Source organism: Gorilla gorilla, chromosome 1 (genome assembly GCF_029281585.2).
Source record: "Gorilla gorilla gorilla isolate KB3781 chromosome 1, NHGRI_mGorGor1-v2.1_pri, whole genome shotgun sequence".
Taxonomy (NCBI): Eukaryota; Metazoa; Chordata; class Mammalia; order Primates; family Hominidae; genus Gorilla; species Gorilla gorilla.
In genome coordinates, this window is record NC_073224.2 from 12,316,797 (window position 1) to 12,341,880 (window position 25,084).

The following is a 25,084-nucleotide window of genomic DNA, read 5'->3' on the forward strand; positions in this document are numbered from 1 at the left end:
AAATCTTTTGTGGCTCAGTGTAACTCTTTCCCAGTTCTCCATACTTTTGTTGCATAAAGAATGGGGTTTGCCAAATTTTTTTCATTAAGGTCTTCTATTATTGAATCAAAATGCCACTAACATCTAACAAATTAACTGACAGTTTCCACTGATGGAAGAGAAAGATCTTTCCTTATCATTAGGAAACTTTTTTTTGTGAACCTTCTTTATAGTTGGTATGTAAGTCAAATATATGAGTTAATCAATACATGAATTAAACTTTAAGCCTCTTGCCTGGACTTTTTATTCTTTATTGTACTGTGAGATCATGGAATCATTCATAACTATTGCTTTGTAAATACTAAATAAATTTTTTAAATTATGTTATTTTATTTTGAGACAGAGTCTCACTCTGTCACCCAGGCTGAAGTGTAGTGGCGCGATCTCAGCTCACTGCAACCTCTGCCTCCCAGGTTCAAGCAATTCTTGTGCCTCAGCGTCCTGAGTAGCTGGGATTACGGGTGTACACCACCACACCTTGCTAATTTTTTTTGTATTTTTAGTAGAGATGGGGTTTCACCATGTTGGCCAGGCTGGTCTCAAACTCCTGAGCTCAGGTGATCCGCCCACCTCGGCCTCCCAAAGTGCTAGGATTACAGGCATGAGCCACCATGCCCAGCTGATACTGATACCAAATAAATTTTGTTGAATAAATGATGCCTGGAGTCTTCCCAAATTTGTCTATGTCTCCTTTGTTTTTTGTTGTTGTTTTGTTGGATTTTTTTTTTTTTTTTTTTTTTTTTTTTTTTTTTTTTTTTGAGACAGAGTCTCACATTCTGTTGCCCAGGCTGGAGTATAGTGGCATGATCTCAGCTCACTGCAACCTCCACCTTCCAAGTTCAAAGGATTCTCCTGCCTCAGCCTCCCGAGTAGCTGGGACTACAGGTGCATGCCACCATGCCTGGCTAATTCTTTGTAAAAGTAGAGACAGGGTTTCACCATGTTGGCCAGACTATTCTTGAACTCCTGACCTCAAGTGATCCACCTGCCTCAGCCTCCCAAAGTGCTGAGATTACAGGCATGAGCCACTGTGCCCAGCCTCTTGTTTTTTAAAAGATACCTAGCTCATTATCAGTAGGCCCTGAATAGTTTAAATGCTTAAGATTCCAAATTGAAAATTTTTAAGTCAAACTCTAAAAATTTTTATGTAGAAATTCCTTGTCTTAGCCCCATTTTTACCTAGCTGCAGTTAATTTTTTTGGGAAAAAAATTAGGATGTGAGAAATTGTATTTCTGTTTTATCATAATAGCATTATTCACTGTATAAGATACAATCATCCAGTAATGAAACATTTCAAGGGTCCATATATAAGTCAGTATTGCTTGTTTATATTCACACCTGCATATGTTGATTTCATTATACAATATTTTACCTCATTTTGAAAGTCATGGTTTAAGATACAGAACTCATGTGAATCACATTTCTAGGAAACCTTAAATGAATTTCTTAAGATCTGCTTGAGCTGTTTACAGTGGTAACACATCTGTATGAAAGGCATGTCAAGAAGAACTGAAGATGAGATGTGGCTTCACAACAAGCCAAAGGCTGTATTAAAATTATATGCTGTCTAATAAAAAAGAAAGAAGATATCCAATTAAGTGGCAGAATAGCATAAATGTGGTTATGTTCATTGCTTTTAACAGCTGAGAAAAATAATCTTGAATAATGGGCCAAAACCAGGAAAAGGCTTCAGGGGAAAATGTAGTTACAAGTATTTACAAGGCATGTACATTTTTTAAAATTATAGCCTTATCACATTAAAGCCACATCTGGGTACTTTTTTATATACTAATAAAAATACTGTATTTTTATTTGTAGGCAGTGTAGTAATAAGAATACTGTCTTTTATTTGGAGATAGCATTTCCAAGTATGTATTTGACCTTGCTAAGCATTCATGCTTCGTAGCCAATGATACTGAGCATTCCATCTGGAGTGCCTCTAGATAGGGGATTCACAATTGGTCTTTACTGGTTAGGGGGATTCACAATTGGTCTTTACTGGTTAGGGGGGATTCACAATTGGTCTTTACTGGTTAGGGAACATCTAGAACTTTTTGCTCATGCACAAAGTAAAAACCTTACATGTCCTGTTATATAAGTCCAGTTGGTGCCTGCATTCGTGTACTTTTTAACTTGACTTCTTACCGCCTCTGTGTGCTAGTATAGGGTCTCTTACAAGTGTACTTTTTCCTGCATTGTATAAGCAATGAGAATTTTAAATGAAGTGAATTTGCTAATATCTCGGGGGTTTTTTTTTTTTTTTCTTCCCATGCCTTGTAAACCTTAAACCACTATACTTGTTCTATTTGAGGTGCAGGGGAGAGCATGAGTGAGTAATCACTTAGAAGGAAAAATACAAGCTAAACCAAATACTTAATGAAACAAAATTTGTTTTTACCTATGGAAATAAAAAAATTTTTTAGCCACATGCTTATGAATTTTTACTTTATACCTGCCTTTGAAATTTTGGGGCCTGATACAGGATCCTTGACTCTTTAAAAATAATATGGCTCTTCACTATTTGGCTGACTGGCTTTTATACCATTAGAAGGAATTGGGAAGGAGAGGGGTCGCTAATCTCTTCTGTGTTCTTCTTCCCAAATCTCATTACCGTGACCTCTGTTGAGATTAAAAGTCTCCCTGGTGCATCCTATTATAAATCATACTTTTTTATGAATCGCTGACCATATTTGTCACCTCTGGGGAGGCAAATAAACCTAAAACACAGAGCCTGTGTTCCAAACGAGTTCATAATTTATACAAGGATTAAAAGCTAATTCATATCATTCTTACACCTTTGCATCCTCACAGCTTAGCTCCCACTTACAAGTGAGAACATGTGGTGTTTGATTTTCCATTCCTGAATTACTTCACTTAGAATAATTGACGTTAGACTTTTTTTTCCTTATATTTTCTTTTTCCAGTTTTCCTGAGTACCTTTCATTTGATATCCCCTTTCCTCTTACAAAACTTTTTTTGCTTACTAAACTCTTCTAGATAGTGTGGAAACCATGAGCTTTTCTGGAATGACCCTTATATGTCTCTCCTTAAACTCATTTTACATTTTAACACTTCTGGTCATTTACAAACTAGACTAAATTATTTCTTGAAAGCTGAGTCATTACAGTTATGATCTCTTAGCCCATGTTAAAGTAACAGGAGGTTTGACTTGCGGTCATAAGCTTTGGTTTTAGGATTCTAAAGCTAGTATACTTCATTAATAGCCCACCAGTTGCTTTTTTCCAGTAATATCAAAAGAAACTTAATTCCAGAGGTTCATGTGTGTATCCTCTGGAAAGTTTTACATGTAAAAACGTTTGAAAACGAATGTGCTATTAAAAAATAGGGCAAATTTTTGGCTGGGCGTAGTGGCTCACGCCTGTAATCCCAGCTCTTTGGGAGACCAAGGCGGGCGGATCACAAGGTCAAGAGATCGAGACCATCCTGGCCAACATGGTGAAACCTCATTGCTACTAAAAATACCAAAATTAGCCGGGCGTGGTGGTGCACGCCTGTAATCCTGGCTACTCGGTAGTCTGAGGCAGGAGAATCACTTGAATCCAGGAGGCAGAGGTTGCAGTGAGCTGAGATTGCACCACTGCACTCCAACCTGGCAACAGAGTGAGAGTCCACCTCAAAAAATAATAAGGCAAATTTTTAAATAGCTAATTTAAAACAATGTTTCGTTGGCAGTTTAAATCAATGAAGTCTGATAGTTTGTTTCTACTATAGTTGTAATAATATATAATCTTGCGAAGATTGTGTGTTTAATTGGGTATACACATCACTAGAACTCTAATTTTTAGTATATCCTTTAATCTTCCAATATACCCAAATGTACAATTATTTTTTCCAGTATACAACCCTTCAGTGAAAAAAAAGTATTATGACTGAGATAATTTACATAGGAAAATTATAAACTTTATGACTTAAAGTACATTTCTCATGTTATCTCACCGTTTTTTCTTAAATAATGCATACTTATTTCTACAGGATTGTTGAAATTGAGTCAGTGGTTCTGACACTCGGGAAAACATAAAGACTAGGACTAATGCTAGAGAACTGAACCCTTAGCTTCTGTTTTGTTCCTTCAGCGCTATTTTCTTATCCATATTTTGTAATAAAATGGAATTAAATGTGAAAATATCTATTAGGTTTTCAAATCAACAATGTATGTTGTATATACGTTAAGAGTTGATCATTTTAATACATATTTTACTATATCACGTGGAGATTGCTGTTGTCCATGTTTTTTCTAATTAATTTATGCTGTTTTCCACAAATATTAGAAACTTCATTGTACAGATCGTCTGCATAAAAACTCCTTAATGAAAAATAGAGTTTTGGATACCATGATGCTTATCTGTATTTTATCTCAGTAAGCTTGGTTATTCTGTTTCTTATTCTAGTTCATTTATTTTGGGGAATTGCAAGGATTTGCTATATTATCTAAGGGAACACTTTAAACACATTTTCAAAAGAATCACATCAACAGTTAATATGTTTTAAAAAAATTATATATGGAGCAATCATGTGAGATGTAGCATGACATAGTGAAAAGATCTAGTTATGGCACTTAACTATGTGTGACCTTGGCCAAAAAAACGGTCGCATGTCTTCTCCTGTGCCTCATTTTCCTCATCTGTAGAACAAGATGATTAATACTTCTCTTACAGAGTGGTTGTGGGAATTAAATGAGTTGAGGACTATGAAGCTGCTTTATAATGTACTCATCATATTATAATGGTGCCGTCTGTGTATTCTAAGCTTCATGGGGACAAGGGCCCTGTCTGCTTCTTCCTTGCTGTAGTCTTTAGGACTTAGCACAGTGCCTGGCACATCATAAGCAATCAGTAAATATTTGTTGGTGTTTTTCCTGCCTCTTTGTGTTGATAAATAAATGAGGAATTAACTGACGTTTCTTACAAAGTTTATTTATTGACCATAAATTGGTTCTGTTGGTCCATAAACTTCAACTTAGTTCCCTTTTTAAATCTAAATTTTTATGTAATTACTAATGTGCTTGAAAGTCTTTCAAACTCACATTTTGCATAAGTTAAAAAATGTTACTTTAAGCCAGGCATGTGTCTGTAATCTTAGCTATTTGGGAGGCTGAGGTCGGAGGACTGCTTGAACTGTGGAGTTCGAGACCAGCCTGGGCAATATAACCAGACCTCCTAGGCTCTTTTTTTTTTTTTTTCTTTTTAAGTTACTTTGTATTTCCTTTGGATTTTGAAGTTGCAGAAACTTTCATATATACTTTTAATAATATTCTGTCATTCCAAAACCTTCCCTGTGGAAATAGCCACATTGAGTTTATGAGCAGTGGATGCAGCTTGGAAAACGTTAATGTCTTATTGAAATGAAATGTTTCTCAAAAAACAAGAATATCAGTGGCAGGTTTTGTAAGTTTCTCCCTCTTAAAAAAAAACTCTAAAAGAGAAATCTCTATTTTCACCTTTGATTATCACAGGTAACAGTTATTTAGTTCTTCAGTCCATGTAGGTAAAAATGCAAATGGCTTTATGGAAATGAGTACTAAAGCTTGGATCCGGTCCTGCCTTAGCTACATCTAAAGATGTGATCATGAGCAAGCCATTCAGGTTCTCTGAGATTGTGATAAAGTCAGATAAATCCTACCTCAAAAGAACTTTGTGGGCCTCAAGTGACATAACATGTACTAGAAAGTGCTGTGCATAGTGTAAAGTGCTCTACGAAAGAGTGCAGGGTTCTTAATTTCTTGATACTGTAGACCCCTTTGGCCATTTTGTGAAGCTTGTAGGGCCCTTCTCAGGTGTAAACATAAAAGAATTACAAAGAAATCCAATTATATTGAAATTCAGTTATCAAAATATTTGAAAGTAAGAGTAATTTATGGTTCTTTATTAACATTAAATGTTATTATTGTGTGTTTAATGACTTCAGTAGTTTTGAAGCAGTGATGACCATAAATGATGTTTAAATATACCCGTAGCAACTGTAATGTGATCTCTGTTGATGACAAAAATCACCAGTATTGCTAATACCACTGTGGTTTGTTGCCTGTATTTATAATTGAAAGAAATGCTAAGCGTCACTTAGAGGTTAGTGAATACATTGTAATTGTTTTTTCTCATTTAAGTTCATGAACTCCTTGAATTCTATCCATTATTCCCCAAGTTTAAGAACCCCTGTGATGTATTAATGCTAGTCATTAACACAGTGTGTGTTAAGGGCATAGCTCTACTCAAGGGCATTTAAAGTACATTTGTCAAGGTGATATCTTGTAGGTTATTTGGAGTTTAGTTTCATTAATCTTAATTTTGGAATTAAGATTTAAGACTGATTATCAAAATAGTTAATAGTTAATTTGGGGTACAAATATTTAATTAGATATACAACTTACATGACTGATTATCTCATAAATGATTGTTTCTAGAGCTGTTTATTTAAAAGGGATTAAACTTCTTTTCTAAAATTATTACCAGGATCAGCCAAGATCTTGCTCTCATTGCTCGGGAGATCAACGATGTAGCAGGAGAGATAGATTCAGTGACTTCATCAGGCACTGCCCCTAGTACCACAGTAAGCACTGCTGCCACCACCCCTGGCTCTGCCATAGACACTAGAGAAGAGGTAGGAGATCTTCATGGAGAAATGCATAAGGTTCTTTCTTTTCTTTATTTCTTTTGCTTTTAGCTTTTTGCTTAGTTTATTTTAGTTATGTCCACCCTCCCTGTTTGCATGAAGCTCTGCATTTTCCAACTTTGCTTTAACAGTTTATTTTATGTTTTTGTAACAATACTAGTGAAGGCTAACATTTGGTCTACTATTAACACGAAGCTGGAAAATTCTTTAGAAACAGCATTTTGCCTGCTAATTCTTGGTCCATAGCTTCACTTGAAACATGAATATAAATGGTATTTTGAAAAGCAACCCAAAATTTGATAAGTGATGGTATAAAGTTTCTATAAAGTTTGACTATGAAAATGCTCCAATTAAAAGTATTTTTATCGCTAGTTAACTAGAAGATACTCTGATAACAGAGAAAAATCCTACAGTTTCACTGCTTTAATAATTCTGTTGATAAATACAAACACACATAAAGATATTTTGAAAAATTGAAATATATGTGTAATATACACACATACAAATACATATTCAGAACATTTTTATAAAGTCTGGAATGCAAGTTACCATGTATAGACTATTACCCATCCAATATCAGGGCCTCTTACAGTATAACTCCAGGAGGCACCATTTGCATAACATTGCTCCAGACAGCGCCTTTAACATATAATACAAAATTAATGGTACTCTTTGGCCATGTTGGCTGCTTTGATTTGGGGCAGAAATGTAAACAAAGGATTGGCATTTAAAAGAATGAACTTCTGTGTTTGGAGGTTGGCAAACTGGCCTTGCTGCCAGTTTTAATACAGACCAAAGAACTAGGAATGGTTTTTACATTTTTGAATGGCAGGAAAAAACATCTAAAGAATACTAATTCGCAACTTGAAAATTACATGAAATTCAAATTTTGGTATTCATAAATAAAGTTTTATTAGAACACAGCCACACTTATTTGTTTAACTATCATCTATGGCTGTTTCTTTGCTACAGGGGCAGAACTGAGTAGTTGAGACAGAGATTGTATGGCTGCAAAGCCTGAGGTTTTATTATCTGTCTCTTTATAAATAAAAGTTTGCCAGCCCCTGGTATTTATTATTCTGCTTCTTCAATTTTACAAGATAATTCTAAATAGTAGGCAAAAATGGCTAGCCTTTTTGACAAATTTAATTGTGGTAAACTGTGCTAATAATATTTTCTTCATTTGCTTTTTGTCACATTCTTTAATCTGATTCTTTAATGGTCACTTTTTTGTTTGTTTTCCTTCAGTGTGTTGTTTAACTTAATAAATGATACTTCATCAATCTGTGTAGAGTTTTGTTACCACATTGATCAAATGTAACTGTAAATGAAATCATCCTTATTGATGAAAACCTTAAGGATCGTCCTGGTGGCAAGACATACACAATTCTTCTGGTACATTTAAAATGTTGAAGATATTATTTTCTCAGCTTTCTAACTAAATTTTACCTAACATGATTATACATTCACTCAGACCCAGTAAAATTACTTAAACATTTCATTGAATAAACTTCATTTTCTTTTTGTTTTATTTCAGAATATTGTACTAGGTTGATTCCCTCTTCAGTAAACCTGAGTTACTTAGTATTGTATGTCTGTGATTTGCACTGTAGATGGCAGTATATCATTTCTATTAGAATGTGTAACTTCTATAGCATTGTTAAAAGTTTATTTGACTAAGATCAAAATATTTATTTTGTGGATTAAAAAGTATTTTCCTTTTGTAAACTTAATTGGAATTTGCAATTTATGTATCTTGTGAAGAAATTTGACACCTGGATTTGGGGAGGAAAAAACAAGATAGGAAACTAAAAGAAAAAGAAACATTATTTTACACTGGTAAGGCAATGTGAGTAAAATGAACTCATTGTCCATCTACATGGCTCAGCTTTTTTTCTATTTACCATCTGTTTTCCATTTGGAGAAAATCTTATCCATGGAAGAATTAAATTTAACATAGTTATATATTTTGGATTTTGAAAATAAAACCTATGTAGATGAATCTCGATTTTATAAAGGAAATACATTTGAAGTGCTTATAAAAAGAAAGAGTAATTGGTTTATTGAAGATGTTGTGCCTCTGTTACTACTTGAGAATGGAATAACTTCTGTCTAATCATAAAAATTGTAATGCCAATGTTGGTACTTTTTCAAATTACTGTGTTCTCATAAAGGTTTGCTTTCGTCCCATTAGTTGGTTGATCGTGTTTTTGATGAAAGCCTCAACTTCCGAAAGATTCCTCCATTAGTTCATTCCAAAACACCAGAAGGAAACAACGGCCGATCTGGTGATCCAAGACCTCAAGCAGCAGAGCCTCCCGATCACTTAACAATTACAAGGCGGAGAACCTGGAGCAGGGATGAAGTAAGTAAACTATAAATTTTAACATGCGGCAGAAGAAGCATGTTCCGTAAGTAAGAAAAGGAGGAACCATTCAGTGAGTAGGGCTGGGGAAAGAGTGATTCTCCTTAATGAATGCAATGAAATTTCACCATGACATCACATCATATACAAATAATTATGTCACTTAGAGGTTAGCGAAAATAATACTGTAATTGTTTTTTCTCATTTAAGTTCATGAATATGAATTTAGTTCTTAAATTCATTCTCCAAATGAATTTAGAACATGAAGCATGTTCCGTAAGTGAGAAAAGGAGGAACCATTCAGTAAGTAGGGCTGGGAAGAAAGTGATTCTCCTTAATAAATGCAATGAAATTTCACCATTACATCACATCATATACAAATAATTATGTCACTTAGAGGTTAGTGAAAATAATATTGTAATTACTTTTTCTCATTTAAGTTCATGAATATGAATTTAGTTCTTAAATTCATTCTCTAAATGAATTTAGTTCTTAAATAATGCATGAAAAACTGTAAAACTTTTACTTAAAAAATACAAATATCTTTCAATATTGTACTAGGGAGTGATTTCTTAAGAGAAACACAAACTTTTGGCCTTAGAAAATTGAGACATTTGAGTATATTAAAATTAAGAACTTTTTCTTTATTAAAAAATAAAGAAGGTAGAAATACAAATTACAAACTTTTGCAAAACATACAGCCTATGAAGGATTAGTATACAGTATATATAAAGAACTCCTTCCAATCAATTAAAAAACACAATAGAAAAATCTGCAAAGACATGAACAACATTTCACCAAAGAGAAAATACCGAGGCGGGCAGATCACCTGAGGTCAGGAGTTTCAGACCAGCCTGGCCAACATGGCGAAACTCCGTCTCTACTACAAATAAGAAAATTAGCCGGGCGTGGTGGCATGTGCCTGTAATCTCAGCTACTCAGGAGGCTGAGGCAGGAGAATCACTTGAACCTAGGAGGCAGAGGTTGCAGTGAGCTGAACCCACACCACTGCACTCCAGCCTGGGTGACAGAGTGAGACTCTGTCTCCAAAAAAAAAAAAAGAAAAAGAAAATACTTAAGGCCTACAAAACATGAAGAGAAGTTTAACTTAACGAGCATTCAGAGAAATGCATGTCAAGACTACAGTGAGATTATAATCATTCAATTGTTGACATGTTAAAGTCTTAAAATGTTAAGTATTGGAGGAAAGGTAGATAAATAGGCTTTCTTATGTGTGGTTGGTGGAGGTTAAGTTGGTGCCGCGGCTCTGGAAAACAGTTTGACACTATCTCCTAAAGTTGAAAATAAAGACATCACATGATCTGGCAATTTTCTTGCTAGTATATGTACAAGAAAAACCCTTTCCCATTGACAGTAGAAGTTACATTTATAATAACATTGTTGACAGCATCAAAAACTTGGAAACTGTTTACATCAGCTGAAAAGTGAATGTATAAACTGGTATATTCCCAAATTGAACAATAATAGAGTAATAAAAAACTCAAAGATATAAAGGAGTTTCTTCATAAAAGAATGGTTATTTCAAATACTACTGTGGAAAGAGGTGATTTATGAACAACACACAGAGGTGGTATAGGCTTAAGGGCTGGGTAGAGGAATAATGTAGAAAGAAACAGTTGACCAGAAGAGATTGATCATAGATTAATATTTGTGGATCCCTGGATTTAGGAATAAGATCTTGAGATTATTATGTAAGAATATGTATGTTTCTCATGGTACTGAGTAGAAAAAGATCTACCTGGTAGAAAAGTATGCAACTAGCCCGAAAGTTACAACTGAAGTATACTAAAACGTTTTACAGCATACTTGATCTGTCCTGGCCTAATAGTTGATTTGTTCTTGGTATCAGGAAAAGAGCCTATTCTCTAAACTTACTCATAATCATTCTGTCCCGATGTCTAGGAAGACAAATTTCTCCAAACATGATAAAACTATGTGGAAGAAGTGTATGTTTTTAAAGAGAATGGAAACATCTAGATTGATAGTTATCTCAAGGTTGATATCAGGAATTTATTTAATACTTTGTGACAACAAACTAAACTTCATGAGCAAAGAAAAGAGAAATATCCTATTCTGTGTTGCAATGTTTCCTTAGACTCTCCTGCCCTTTCTTATGTCTTCCTAATTTGTATATGTCTTCCATCCTTATTTGATTGTTTTCTTAAGGCCCACAAAAACCATTTTGCTTATTTATCCTTTCCTTGACAATGTTATTTTTCACAACCTAAATAAACTTTTATTACCCACTAAATTCCAATCCTTGTCATTCTGAAGTTAGTTCACGTTTTTCCATGATCACTTCCTTATTTATGCCACTCATCAATGAACTCTCTTTCATTAGAATTCTTTTTTTTTTTTTTTTTTTAAATTTTGAGAGGGAGTCTCGCCTTGTCACCAGGCTGGAGGGCAGTGGTGCTATCTCCGCCCACTGCAACCTCTGCCTCCCAGGTTCAAGCAATTCCCCTGCCTTAGCCTCCCGAGTAGCTGGGACTACAGGCATGCACCAGCACGCCCTGCTAATTTTTGTATTTTTAGTAGAGGTGGGGTTTCACCATGTTGGCCAGGATGGTCTCGATCTCCTGACCTCGTGATCCACCCACCCCAGCCTCCCAAAGTGTTGGGATTACAGGCGTGAGCCACTGCACCCGGCCTCATTAGAATTCTTGCAGCACTGAATCCCAAAATTTATGTGAACGTCTCTTGTTTTGTAGGCCTTAGGCTTTATGATAAAACATGTAATCGTATTCCCTGTATATTACCGTCACCTCTCCCAGTGGTCTTTAAACCTTTTTGCCTTCTAGGGCCTTATTTTCTGTTTTCTTTCAGGCTCTGGATATAGTACTGACAATATAAGGAGTTCATTTTGAAACCCATGGCTAGACTCAAGTTTTGTCCGTTTTCTACCATGCTTCATTAGCTTTGCCTTTCATGATTTGGCCTAGGGCTTGGCAAACTTCAGCCCATAGGCCAAATCCAACCTGTCACTTGTTTTGTAAAAGTTTTGTTACAACACGGCTATGTCCACATGCATAATTTGCTCATTATTTATGGCTGCTTTCACTCTGCAAAGGCAGAGTTGAGGAATTGTGGCAGAGACCCTATGTCCGTCAAAGACTAAAACCTTCACCCTCTGGCTCTTTACAGAGGTTGGTGACCCCTGGTTTTGCCCATGCATCTCAACTGGGGTAATACCAACACTCAGTACAAAAACTTACTATTTTCTGTAAATTTTTCAAAATGTATGTTTCCCACTAGACTCTTTGCTGGAGAACAAGGATTGTACTCTTCTTGATTTCTGTATTCACATTACTTAGACCCTGTGTCCCTCAAAGACTAAAACCTTCGCCCTCTGGCTCTTTACAGAGATTGGTGACCCCTGGTTTTGCCCATGCATCTCAACTGGAGTAATACCAACACCCAGTATAAAAACTTACTATTTTGCGTAAATTTTTCAAAATGTATCTTTCCCACTAGACTCTTTGCTGGAGAACAAGGATTGTACTCTTCTTGATTTCTGTATTCACATTACTTGGTGAAAGAATAAATAATAAATTTAGTACTCTAAGTTATTTGTATCTTCTCTTTTCTAATTCAGTTGGAAGTAAGAGAGACAGGATCACAATAGTAATTGAAGATAAACTGAGGATAAAATGGATTGTGTTTGGAAACTGATATGACCAAAATAATACAGAAACTTTGACAAGTTATTTAATAATAAGAACTCCTTTGTTAATAGTGTTTCTTTCACTTTCTCATTTTAGTTACATATTAATTATATTCTTCACTGGTTTATAATTAAAATAAGCATAAATACTAACTGCCCCTAACTATAGTGACTTGTGACTAGTGATCTCAGTAGTTATACAATACAGGGGTAATATTTTAATATCTACTTTTTTCTTTGGCTGTTTCAGGTCATGGGAGATAATCTGCTGCTGTCGTCCGTCTTTCAGTTCTCTAAGAAGATAAGACAATCTATAGATAAGACAGCTGGAAAGATCAGGTACATGTACATATAGCTTTAACTTTAATATCACCTCACTTTGCTTTTTGCTTTTTCTCAAGGTTAAAAATGTATCATCAGAATGAATATGTTTACCTTTGGAAAAATTTGTCCCAAAGTAAATATCTATCCAGTACTACTTTATAACTTTAAATTTATTACTAATTCAAAACATAAATAGACTTACAGATTTTATTCAACAGTACTTCAGAAATCCATGCTGCTATTGCTTATTTCTGGTTCCTATAATTAAAATTTAAACTGTAATGAAACAGTATTTGAACATGGTTTGTGAATTGTAATATTCCACACAAATATAATTCTATATTGCTTATATATTGAAATAATATATTTTATCAGCATTTGATGAGTACCAAGAAGCCATTAAATTTTTTCAAAAACAATTTCAAAAGCACCATTTAAAAAAAAGTATTCTTAAAAACAGTCTATTTAACTTAAAACAATCTGTTTTAAGTTACTGTAAACGAAGTTCGCATCATCTTCTAGAAAAATTGAGAAATTCAGAAGGAAATGTAGAAAGTTGGCCTATATAGGTAAATTTTACTTGGCATGTTAAGAAACAGAAAGAGCTTTCTTTTTATCTTGAGCCTGTATCTTAAAAATTTCTTAAAGGTGGCCGGGCATGGTGGCTCACGCCTGTAATCCCAGCACTTTGGGAGGCCGAGGCGGGCAGATCATGAGGTCAGGAGATCAAGACCATCCTGGCTAACACGGTGAAACCCTGTCTCTATTAAAATTCAAAAAAATTAGCCGGGCGTGGTGGTGGGCGCCTGTAGTCCCAGTTACTCGGGAGGCTGAGGCAGGAGAATGGCGTGAACCCGGGAGGCAGAGCTTCCAGTGAGCCGAGATCGCACCACTGCACTCCAGCCTGGGCAACAGAGCGAGACTCTGTCTCAAATAAATAAATAAATAATAATTTCTTAAAGGTGTACCAGACTTTCTCATCACTTTATTGCCTCCCAAAATAATATTAATTTAAAATTCCTTATGTTAAAAGTAATGTATTCTGCACCGTCTTGTCCCATTTTTCCATTTATTTTAAAATGTGTAGCTTTTTAGCAAAAGTAATACATGAACATGGTTAAAAAATATAAATATTCCAGAAAAATATATATTATATCTATTAGTGGGTGTGTTTCCCCACTCTGGGTTCATTTCTCAAAGGTTTATACAAACATGATCATATTTTATCTACTTTTGTACCTTGATCTTTTCTCTTAATTAGATCTTTACTTTCCCCAAAGAGTATGAGTGAAATGTATTGACAGACCCCTCCATATTTGATTGGCATATGAGGCATGCTGCCTTAGTGAAAAAATAGTTGAGTCTGAGTGCAGTGGCTCATGCCTGGTAATCCTAGCACTTTGGGAGGCCAAGGCAGGCGGATCATTTGAGCCTAGGACTTGAAGACCAGCCTGAGCCACAAGGCGAGATTAAAAAAAAAAAAAAAAAAAATTGGCTGGGCATGGTGGCACATGCCTATAGTCCCAGCTATTTGAGAGGCTGAAATGGGAGGATCACTGGAGCTCATGAGTTCAGAGTTACAGTGAGCCATGATCATGGCACTGCACCACAGCCTGGGCGACAGAGCAAGACCCTATCTCAAAAAACAGCAATAGAATGTTTAAAACGTTTGGCTTTTCGTAAAGAGTACCTTGTACATATAAATAATGTTGAAGGTGTTTTTAATGACTCCCATTACGTACCTGTCCATTGTTTTTTAAAGAGAATTTACCTTTATCAATTCCCATATATTCTTATGAATTTTAAATAGACTTAATTTTCTACAGAATAATATTTTAATATTTACTTGTTAGCAAATAAGTATTAGGTACATTCTAGGTACTTTATAATTAGACATTGACAAAACAAAGACCCCTGTTCTCATGAAATTTACATTCTATATCATGTAAACCAATCAGCTTGTATTAAGTTAGCTATTTCTGCTATCTACACATGATTTGACTTAATTTCATTATTTCACGTGAATATTACCTGTATTTTACTACTCACATTTTCTGTTTCCACTTGAAACCCAATAACCTGCATCAACTTTTTCTTATTATTAAAATCACTGGTTACACTGATGAGATAAAAAGTATAATAACAATATTAATTTCAGGTATAAATTGGAACCTTATTAACTAAAAAATTTTAAGGCTTATAATTGATTTTAGAGAAATTAAATTAGTTGCATGCTCTTTATAAATACCACATTTTATAAATCCTGATAGGGCTTATAAATGAGTCCATTGTTTTTCTTTTACTCACACCCAGTGATGAAGTAATTAGCACCCTATTATTGTCTTACGTGAGATATAGTACGTTTTCCCCTAGTGACTCCATCATTCCCAGGTTTACTTCTTTCACAAGTAAGAGAATCCCCTTCACCGTGCAACCCATTCACCTATGATTTGCTAATATATCCTATGGCCAGAGACAAATGAAGTCCACCATTCCCTGGGGTAAAGCCTAACTGAAATTTGTAGGGAAAAAAATTTTAAGCTTAACTTACTAGTTTTTACACATGAATAAACAATCTACAGGCCTCAATCACACAGCTGCTTATTAATATCATGATTTGGCTCAAGCATTCATTGTAGTTAAATGTAATATATAATTGTTATCATTTTTATTTTAGTTCCACTAAAATTATTTTCTAAAGCTGGGGCATTATGGAAGGATTATTAACCAAAGAAATAAATAAATGAAATAAACATTGGTTAAGATCATCTTATATGGGAATAAAGTCTCCAGACTCATTCATTCATTGAATGATTTTTGACTGTATGTTATTTGTCTAGCACTGTTTTTGATGTCCTCACATTTGAGTGTAGAAGGCAGGTAAACAGGTAATTATAGTTCAGTGTGTTAAGGGAAATATAGGATGGTTACTACGGAAGCCCATAGCAAGGGCACTTGGGAAATTCAGAGAAGGGCTCTTAGAGAAATTGCCATGCAATTTAAGTCCTGAATGATGAGGAGAGGAGTTACTCAAAAGCTATGTGAAGTGAAAGGGCCAGAGTATGGTGAGAGATGACACTAGAGAGATGAGGATGAATCTGTTTTGGCAGAATTTGTTAAGGAGTTTGGATTTTATCATTAAAAACCATAGGAAGCTAATATATCCAATATGGGTCTTCTTGATACACCAGTGCTATCTGTAAAAATATCATGAGAGTCTTGTATGGTCATGTGGCTTGCACCTGGAAAACCCTGGAGTCTCCTTACCTGTAAACAAGTACACAATGTTTTTTCATCCTACCTACTGAAATACAGGTCCGTCCTTGATAACTGGATTCTTAACCACTCATTCATTTATTCAGCAGATGTTCACAGATTACCTGCCGTGTACCATTCTCTTCCTCACCACGGAGCAGCTTTCCTACATTCTGTAGTCTCCCCCAAAGAAAAATATTTTTTGTAGCTTTGACATTGAACTAAAATTGAGAACAAAGAAGACATTGCTGATGGATTGATAAACTGTATTGTCTCAGAAAGTGACAGAATTTATAAAGTTTAAAAAAGGATGCATAAAAATGCCTCAATAAAGTTATACATAAATACAGAATGTTTAATGTATTTGAATTGCCTTCAGTTCGAGTGTTGAGTTTTACTATGCATAAAGCACTATGGCAGGCTTTATGGAAGGTAATGAGGATAAAACCATTTCTATTATTAAAGAGTTTCCAGTGTAGTTGGCAAGGTGAGGCACATATACAATCAACTATCGTACAAGATAGCGTATAATAGATTAGTGCTCAGTTAGAGATACAAAGACGAAGGAAGGATCACTTTCACCTAGGAGGTTTAGGGACGGCTTTGGGAAGAAGATACTATTCAAAGGTAGGTCTGAGTTGTGATAACCAAACCTAAGGGGTAGAGACCTGGGCCTTCTGCATGGAAAGTGCCAGGGTAGTTTGAGAATCAACTGGTCTTTAAACTTTGTGTCAGGAGTTATAACCTCAAATGTCTACTGGGGTTCATCCTAGAGGCATGCATACTTACATTGTATGAACATTGTCTGTGGAATCAATTTTTAAATATTTATACAGGAACTCCTATTGTACAGCATTCTCATTGCATTCCATGTGAAAATGACCCCATTAGGTTGTGTAGCACGGCCTTGCATTGGTAGACTCTCAATTCGCAACTCTGCATTCTCATGTTTTAAGGGCTAGTACTAGGGAATTGGTTATGGCTCATAGAATAGGAGCCTGAGACTTCTGTTTGTTTCCCTAAAACCAATGGCTTTATCAAAAGTATTTTAACTTAATTCTTAAATTATTGAATGAAATAAGCTTTGGAATTTTATGTATTTTCATGCTGAAGTTTAGCTTATTTTGAATCTATAATATAATCTGAATATCACTTTGAAAGCTATGATTTTTTCAGCTTAAAATTGATAAGGACCTTCAAACAAAAACAAGTTCTGATCATTATAGCCTGGTCTAAACTAATTTCTTGGTCTGATTTTCTGATTCTCTAGTATTTAAATATTAAATATTATAGTAAATATTATAGTAAAGTTTATTTCATAATGCCAAAATGACAAGTTTGACTTCTTAGATCTGTTCTATTATATATTACAAATTGTTTTTTTTTGTTTGTTTTTTTGTTTTTTGTTTTTTGTTTTTTGTTTTTGAGATGGGCTGGAGTGCAGCGTCACTCAGTGCAGCCTCGACCTCCCTGGGCACAAGCAAACCTCCCACCTCAGCCTTCTTAGTAGCTAGGACTACAGGCATCTGCACCACACCTGGCTAATTTTTTTGTATTTTTTATAGAGACGAGGTCTCGCCATGTTGCCCAGGCTGGTCTCGATCTCCTGGCATCAAGTGATCCACCCACCTTGGCTTCCTAAAGTGCTAGGATTACAGGCATGAGCCATTGTGCCTGGCCAACAAACTGTATTTTAAAATAAACCATTTATTTCTTCAGGAGGGCATTTTTTTTTCAGGGGCAACCCGTGAAAAACCCATTTTCACCAAAGGTGAAATGTCTATGGTCTAACAGTTTTAGATCCACAAACACTATACTCAGTAGCCATCCTCTGGAAAAATTCACTGAATTTTTAGCACTGTGTGGCTAAACAGAGTCTTTCTCTATTGTATAAGTCCATTACAGTTCTAAGTTGGTCCATGAAATAGTCATTATTTCCTTATTTTCCATCAGTCCTAATGCTGCAAGGACTCTTTTACAAGAACATAATAATTTAGAAAAGATGGCTGGCAAGGGTGTTCATTTTTTTGAGTTTAGAAAATTTAATAAGTAGGCCATAAGAATATTCTTATACCAGATTCTAGACCCGTTGCCACCTTAAGCAAATGTTCCAGACTTGATGTGATGTTAATGAGTTTCATGTTTTTAAATAAGGTAAGTCTGGCATGTTGATCTTTGAAGAAATATCAGCACAAATATTAACTTAGTTTACTACTTAAATGCTGATCAGCTTGCAGTAGTAATACATTTACATGAGGTTATATAGTGTTGTCTAAACTAGATTTCCAGACTTACTGAAAAAATTTTAAAAGAAACCAAAAAAGTAGCTAGTATTTACCTCTTTCTAAGACTGCTGAATCATGTCTGATAGACTCTAAAGTGTTAGAAAAGTGTCCCACATTTGAAAGACACGTCAAAATGTTGTGGTCCTTTATTTTATAAGTTATTTGATGTTAGGGTAATGATAGGATAATTATCTTTATTGGCAACTGTTTTTATCAAAAGGATAGCATCCTAATTCCTAATAGGTTATTATGTGCAAGTATACTAACACGAATTAACAATTGTTAAAGAAAAGCACAGTAAGTACTCCCAATTTTTGGTCTTTAAAATAATATACACACTTTTCTTGATCGATAAGATGCTTATTCCCATATAAAGAGGTCTTAACAGACACAATTGTTTATACCTAATTCAACCTATTTTCATCTCACTTATTCCTATACTGCATATATTGTGTCTGAATAAAATTGCATTTTCTTTATAAGTGACAGTTACACAGTCTTTTCTCCATATACCCAGGTGATACATGTTGTTCCAAGATACCCACTGGATGCCTGACACCACAGATAATTCTAAAACCTAATATACTGTGTATTTTCCTACACATACATGCCTATGATAAAGTTTAATTTATAAATTAGGCACAGTAAGAGATTAACAATAGTAACTAATAATAAAATAGAACATTTGTAACAATATACTGTAAAAAAAAGTTATGTGAATGTGGTCTTTTTTTCTCTCTCTCTCTCTCTCCCTCTCCCAAAATACTGTAATAGTTTCGGACCATGCTTGACTGCCACTAACTAAAACCATGGAAAGAGAAACCGTGGATAAGAGGGCATTACTGTATTGTAAATTATAAATATTAAAGTTTTGAGGTCATAACATCATTTACATTTGTTTTATATTTTGTTTTCAATAAAGAATAAGGTAAACAGTAAAGAATTTTTGCATGTATTAATAAGCATTCAATTGGAGCTCATACACATGAATTAATTGGTACTGTTGGCTTAGTATTTTAATTCTCAGTTTATGCAATGGTTGGTTTTTTTTCTTTGTGTACCTTTGAAAAGATACACATTGCTTTGGTATTATTAACAAAAAAGTAATAGGTTTTTAAAATATAAAAAGTTATATGCTTATGTTTTTTGATTTCTAGAATATTATTTAAAGACAAAGATCGGAATTGGGATGACATAGAAAGCAAATTAAGAGCCGAAAGTGAAGTCCCTATTGTGAAAACCTCAAGCATGGTATAGTAATTTTTCTTGAAGATTAAAACATTTTAATAGAGTTTTATTTTAAGGAAAAGACCCTTATTTTTGAGCTGTTCATTGATTTGCTTTTTCAAAAGAAGATATAAATGCAAAATTTTGGGAAATTTTATTTCTTCTACTGACTCACAGGTTTAAAATGTTGATTGTTTCAAAGTTGCAGAGGGTATGAAGGAGGAGCCTTTTGTGTTTCTTACTAGTATAGATTGTTCTTGTAATAATTAAACATTAGAAACATGAAATTTTTAAAGAGAACCAAATCTAACATGAAAATATTAAGTTGACGTAAGTCGTTTCCATTTACTTAATATAATGCTTATCTTCTTTTTAAAAGAATTTGTACAGATTTTCATTGCTCAGAATATAATTATAATGTTGAGGTTGCAGTTTATATGTTTTTAAAAAGATAATTTGAAGGCATTTTTACATAGTCATTGCAAGGTTGATTAATAAGAATTTTAAAAATCTTTGCGGCCGGGTACTGTGGCTCACGCCTATAATCCCAGCACTTTGTGAGGCCAAGGAGGGCGGATCACTTGAGGTCAGGAGTTGAAGACCAGCCTGGCCAATATGGCAAAACTCTGTCTTTACTAAAAATACAAAAATTAGCCAGGCATTGTGGCGGGCGCCTATCATCCCAACTCCTTTGGGGGCTGAGGCAAGAGAATTACTTGAACCTGGGAGGAGGAGGTTACAGTGAGCCAAGATTGCGCCATTGCACTCCAGTCTGGGCGACAGAGTGAGACTCGGTCTCAAAAAAAAAATTGCTTAAATAGTAGTAAATGACTTTAAACTTTTCATCTGCTACAATCATCTCATTGAAAAAGTTATTCTATTTCATTTTAGTTTAAATATTTTAATTTGAATCTTGTTTGCTAGATATCATAATTATTTCATATCATGTTGCTATTAATGTAGTAAGTACCATGTAGATAATATTAAGTGTTCCAAATAAAGTGAGAGTGAAATTCATTGCTTGTAAAGTGATAACATTTAGCTAAAAGTAGGCTAATTTTTGTTATTGCTTTCCCTGCAGGAGATTTCTTCTATCTTACAGGAACTGAAAAGAGTAGAAAAGCAGCTACAAGGTAAATTTACTACTGAATTAAGAATAAAGAGCTAATAATTTAGAATAAGTGCCTTCTGAGTGGTATTTCTTAAAATATTCTTATTGTTAGGATGTTATTTGATTAAATGTAATGACATACATAAAATACAGAGTTCAGACATTCACATTATTCATAAAAAGGAATTTTTTTAAACCCAGTATAAAAATTTAAAATATAATAAAGATATATGTTGGGCATATTTTAGTTCATAGGTTTGACAATAGGCTAGATGTCATAAACTAATTGAAATTTTTTATGTATTACATATAAATAATATGTGAAAAATATATAATAAAGTTGTGTTAATTAGCATTATTTGTGTGATTGACAGTTCTTAAATTATGTTGGTGGTGTAACCTGAAACAAACTTACATTCTAATAGAAATAATAGTTGTTTGGTTGACAAGAAATGAGTACATATGGGCCATAGAGACCAGAAGAGAAAGGAGAGAAGAAGGTGAAAGAGGCTGCCCCCTAAACTTGCCAGAGCTGGGCTGCGCATTAATGCCTGTGTATGTCTTGACCCAGAAGTCCCCAGCGGTACAACAGGCAGGTTCCATAGTCAACTGCTAATTCTACTGCGTCTTCATCTATCGAATAATCATAGGTACTTATGTGGATCCTATCAAAACGATTTTTCATCTTTATTTAGCCCCAACACACCTAAGGGTTATGGTACACCCCATGAGTAAAAGTGGCTTCCTAACACAGTGCTTGTTAGCTGGTAGACTGGGAGTATACTTTTAAAAGTCCCTTCTACATGATTCTTACATCTATGTTACTTCCTTCTCCCAACTCCCTACTCTGCCCAATGCCAAATTGAAAATCACCGCCTGAGAACTTTCCATGTCAACCCAAAGATCTTTTGGACTGAAAGCTGACCTTTAACTGACCCCTTCCATACAGGCAGCAAGTCTGTTTGGCTTTGCAAGCTGCCCTGTGATATTAGTCTGTAGGCTCTGAGGGAACCCCCGTATCTCAGTGGTATATACAGCTGATACCCTAGCACTCTGGCCAGGCTAAATGACTGTATTCTATGGTAGCATTCAAAGTATGCTGATGTTCTTCTGGCCTCTCCAGCCTTGAGGTTACTCTGAACCCTGACTTAGCAGCTAATACCTCAGTTATCTGAGTGATAAATAGGGTTTAGATGTTTATTAAAAGTCATATTCAGTATTTTCTCTATCCTCTCACAATAATGAAGACAAATTTCAACAAGATTTTTCTTGAATTCCACGTCTTCAAATACCAGACTTACAAGTCTCTGAAATGCCCATAAGTGCCACATCAAAGGACCCAGAGAAGGTATTCAGGGCTGGGTAATTTATAGTACAGCTACAGAATAACTAAGAATGGAGTTTTAAATATAATATTGGAAGATTAGCCACATTTAAGATCACATACGCACTGATAGTTTAAATATTATCCAAATCATGAACAGTGTTTATATGTGAATGTAACTGCATCTAGAATTATTTCCTTTTCCCGCCCTTTAGCAATCAATGCTATGATTGATCCTGATGGAACTTTGGAGGCTCTGAACAACATGGGATTTCCCAGTGCTATGTTGCCATCTCCACCGAAACAGAAGTCCAGCCCTGTGAATAACCACCACAGCCCGGGTCAGACACCAACACTTGGCCAACCAGAAGCTAGGGCTCTTCATCCTGCTGCTGTTTCAGCCGCAGCTGAATTTGAGAATGCTGAATCTGAGGCTGATTTCAGTATACATTTCAATAGATTCAACCCCGATGGGGAAGAGGAAGATGTTACAGTACAAGAATGACTTTCTCTTGATTGTTGAAAAATCATTACCTGTGGAATGACTAGGAATATTGGAAGCAGCATAGTGTTGACGTACGCAAAACAAGACAGCTTGGTCAGCTACAATCTTGGAATCCCTGTCGTCTTAATTTTATTTATTTATTTTTGACGTATAATGTAGTATATCAATCCTTTCAAACTATTTAGATAACCACTTGATGCACAAATAGGAAAAAGCAGATTGTGGCAGTGTCGCCTTTTGTGGTTTTATGATTTTCAAGTTGAATTTAATGATTACACCCTTTCCCTTCATAGATCTTTTTTCTTTTTTTTAAGCCATGCTGTGACCTACAAGCAAACTAAATAGCCAACATTTCTGAACCCCTATGTCTCCTGTGCCAAGCTGCTCCCTGAAATGGACTTCTTCATCTGTACAGATTTGTTAAACCATTCTATTTGCTTCTTAATAATAGGATTTATATTAGTACTCATTACCACTGGACACAATGACATAAGTACTCTCCACAGTAAAGCAGACCTTTCACAACAGTCACTGTGTCCTAAAATTTTCCAACATAGATGTGATTTATCTAACTTTGTTGATACGTAAATTGTCTTGGGGTTTACGGAAATGAACTGTTATGTTTGCACTAAGATTTGCTGGGAGTGGTAGGTGGACATACCTATATATCAATAAGGACTAACCGTCTGTTTTGTACAGAGGAGACTGATAATACTGTATTTGTTTTAACCCCACAGTGTTTTACTCCACTTTCAAAAAGATCAATTTGGCACTTTTTTTCATTTTTTTTAATGGAAATAAGATTTGATCTCTCATTTTAGGTTAAATGATAACTAGAAAGATTAGACTAGACAGATAGTTTAGGTGGAGTATATTTTTAAAACTCAGAACATGTATATCGGTCCTGTGTTACCAAGTTTATATGTGACAGTTGAAAAAGAAATTCCCTTGAAATGATCATGAGGTTAAAATTTTCTTCATTAGGGGACTTGGAGAACCAGTAGTCATAAGATTAGTTGATAGTTTCACTCCCAAGCAATGAATTGCTTCTGTGTGTTTCCCTGTAGGACTCAATAGTAAATCCTGTCTGTCTTACACATTTATAAGGACCCTGCAAGACGACGACAAAGGCCTTTGGCCTGTGCTACTAAACAAGAAGCCTATGAAAAATTTCTTCTTTAAACTTGTTTTTTCTCTTTCCAGTAAGTTCACATTTGGATAATTTTAAAAAGAAAAGTAATTACCTTTGTGTTTCCAGAACACTATAATTGGGGTGTATCTTCATTCAGTTAAATATTATTAGTAGACCTGGATTTTCCCACTTGACCCCATCAGTCTATAAAGGTTAAACTGCAACTTTTATGAAATGGTCTTTAATATTTCCACAATAATCCTGTGCTATATTTGTTTTAAGAAACAAAGTAACTCTATACACTTCAAGACTTTACAGGATTTTTTAAATCCTGTATTGTTGGATCAATTAATAAAGATGCAAAAAAACTTCATAGAGATGTAAAAACAAAACTATAATGGATCTCCTATTTTTCTTTAAATTCAAAAAAAAAAAAAGGTAAATGAACTATTCTCCTTGTAAAGCTAAATTCCCCATTCTGTCTAATAAAGGAAGACTGAAAAAAGGTTTTAAAGAACATAAATGGAAAGATACAAATGCTTTGAAGGAATAAACGAAACGTTAAAACAGGGTCAATCCATTTGAAGAAAAAGTTGGACAAAATAATCAGCATTGCTCCGTCTTTTATTTAATATTTGGGTACCGATTATATCCACATGGAAGTAGAAGGTAAGGAGTTTAGGAAAATACTAGAATCTACTCTGCTTACATTCTTGTTTAAGTGTTTACACAGTTTGGTTCAATTATAAACATTTGGCCTTTTACTATGTTATTTTTATTTTGTATGAATACATTATCCTCCTTATTTATTTTTGTTACATTTATTACTTATGTTATTTTGTTATGCATTTACAACTCCATTTTTAAATAAAGTGTTTCTGGAACTTTATACAATGATTGTATATTTTATTTCTTTTACCATCTTGCTTGCTAATACTTCATCAACTTATCAAATGATTATAAACCATTTCCCAAGGCTTAGCAAAAGAAAGAATCCTCCAGTTCTATTAATATGTGGTTACTGTGAAATCTCTTATTAGTTTGACTATTTAAAGAAAAAAATTTTCTTAGCAGATTCTGATCAATATAATTCACTTAGCTTCATGTCCTAAAGTAATGTGCATGTACAAGGTCTTTATTTTTAACCAGCTTTAGATCATCAGAAAGCTTTATGACAGTGATGTATTTGGGGAATAAAGTAGAA

The 25,084-nt window shown here is 34.6% G+C and overlaps 1 protein-coding gene across 43 annotated transcripts in view; it reads left to right on the top strand.

Annotated features, from left to right (window-relative positions):
- CEP170 (centrosomal protein 170) overlaps positions 1-24,774 on the top strand; it is a 128,426-nt gene extending 103,652 nt beyond the window's left edge. For 17 of the 43 annotated variants that reach the window (XM_063707233.1, XM_063707208.1, XM_063707245.1 and 14 more), the window contains 6 exons: positions 6,508-6,685; positions 8,862-9,032; positions 12,968-13,056; positions 19,739-19,832; positions 20,890-20,941; positions 22,459-24,774. In XM_063707233.1, the coding sequence (XP_063563303.1) occupies positions 6,508-6,685; positions 8,862-9,032; positions 12,968-13,056; positions 19,739-19,832; positions 20,890-20,941; positions 22,459-22,748 (874 nt within the window). In that variant the 3' untranslated portion in view covers positions 22,749-24,774. Of the gene's footprint in view, positions 1-6,507; positions 6,686-8,861; positions 9,033-12,967; positions 13,057-19,738; positions 19,833-20,889; positions 20,942-21,344; positions 21,583-22,458 lie in introns of those variants that run through there. The other 26 variants (XM_063707249.1, XM_063707218.1, XM_063707243.1 and 23 more) reach the window with 4 other exon arrangements.
- The last annotated feature ends 310 nt before the right edge of the window (positions 24,775-25,084 follow it).